This window comes from Bison bison, unplaced genomic scaffold, assembly GCF_000754665.1.
Source record: "Bison bison bison isolate TAMUID 2011002044 unplaced genomic scaffold, Bison_UMD1.0 scf7180017852735, whole genome shotgun sequence".
NCBI lineage: Eukaryota > Metazoa > Chordata > Mammalia > Artiodactyla > Bovidae > Bison > Bison bison.
In genome coordinates this window covers 17,032-18,728 of record NW_011483308.1, presented here as the reverse complement: position 1 = coordinate 18,728, position 1,697 = coordinate 17,032, and the positions used below count along the sequence as shown (strand labels likewise).

General features: G+C 66.2%; 1 protein-coding gene across 1 annotated transcript; it reads left to right on the top strand.

The window, feature by feature from the left end:
• The first annotated feature begins 3 nt into the window (after window positions 1-3).
• On the top strand, window positions 4-1,697 carry LOC104997996 (glucose-6-phosphate 1-dehydrogenase). Its single transcript, XM_010852985.1, has 6 exons — window positions 4-90; window positions 440-626; window positions 725-960; window positions 1,050-1,126; window positions 1,243-1,335; window positions 1,469-1,697. Exons 1-6 carry the CDS (start codon window positions 4-6, stop codon window positions 1,557-1,559), a joined length of 771 nt encoding a protein of 256 aa, XP_010851287.1. The 3' UTR covers window positions 1,560-1,697.

Genomic DNA, 1,697 nt, shown 5'->3' with positions numbered 1-1,697 from the left:
GTGATGCAAAATCCCCTCCTCCAGATCCTGTGTCTGGTGGCCATGGAGAAGCCCGCCTCCACTGACTCAGATGACGTGCGCGATGAGAAGGTGGTGGGGCCGCCCCCTCCCTGCCCAGCCCCCTTTCCTTAGCCACCCATCCTGAGCACCAGGTGTCCTGGGCCAGGAGGCAGGCAGCCTGTCAGAGAACTGGCAGGGCCATGCAACCGAGCTTCTCCTGGAGAAGAACCGAGGGTGGGGTGAGGTGGTCCCAGAGGGCCCTTGCGGGATGGAGCCTGAAGCCCGGCTCTGGCAGCAGGAGCAAAGCTGCACGCGGGACACCTACTGACTATCAGGGCCACTCGCCCATCCAGGAAGGCCACCCCTGGGCGTTAACATGGCTCCCTGGTGCCCGGTGTCCTCTTTACCCAAGGGGCCTGTCTTCCTGGCTCTCCTGCAGGTCAAGGTGCTGAAGTGTATCTCAGAGGTGCAGGCGAGCAACGTGGTCCTGGGCCAGTATGTGGGGAACCCCGACGGAGAGGGGGAGGCCACCAAAGGGTACCTGGATGACCCCACGGTGCCCCGCGGGTCCACCACAGCCACCTTTGCGGCCGCCGTCCTCTATGTGGAAAATGAGCGCTGGGACGGTAGGTGGCGCCGCCATCCCGTGGGGATGGGAGCCGGCCCCTGCAGCCAGCCAAGCGCTCCCCAAAGCCTGCTGTGTCCATCCCCCGTCTCCTCACAGGGGTGCCCTTCATCCTGCGCTGCGGCAAAGCCCTGAACGAGCGCAAGGCCGAGGTGCGCCTGCAGTTTCGTGACGTGGCCGGGGACATCTTCCGGCAGCAGTGCAAGCGCAACGAGCTGGTAATCCGCGTGCAGCCCAACGAGGCCGTGTACACCAAGATGATGACCAAGAAGCCTGGCATGTTCTTCAACCCCGAGGAGTCGGAGCTTGACCTGACCTATGGCAACCGATACAAGGTGGGCACTCGCCGCCCCCTGGGCAGGGGCGGCAGCCCAGGGCTCCACAGGGCTCAGCACCTTGGTGACACCCTGTGGCCCGCCCACAGAACGTGAAGCTCCCTGACGCCTACGAGCGCCTCATCCTGGACGTCTTTTGCGGGAGCCAGATGCACTTCGTGCGCAGGTGAGGAGAGGCACCCCCCTCGCCCTCCCTCTTCCCCCGCCCCCTCTCCATCCCCCTCTTCGTCCCCCTCCCTCCGTGGTCACACTGGCCTCCCATCCCCACCCCTGTCCCTTCAGTGATGAACTGCGGGAGGCCTGGCGGATCTTCACTCCACTGCTCCACCACATCGAACGCGAGAAGGCCCGGCCCATCCCCTACGTGTACGGCAGGTACGTCTATGCAGAAGGTGCGGCGGACAAGACGGGGTGTGGATCGGGGGGGGACGGGAGTGGAGGGGGGGCGAAGGGGGACCCTGTGGCTCAGGGCTCCCTCACCGCTCCCCACTGCCTGTCCCCCTGCCAGCCGGGGCCCTGTGGAGGCAGACGAGCTGATGAAGCGTGTGGGCTTCCAGTACGAGGGCACCTACAAGTGGGTGAACCCCCACAAGCTCTGAGCCGGCCCCCCTCCTGTGCGCCCTGGGCCTGCCCACCTCTCTCGCTCCACACCCCCTCCCACCAGACCCAGCTCCAGAGGACTCGGGACCACTGCCCCCAGCCCCACATTCCTGCCCTGGGCTGGGGCCACCCCCCAC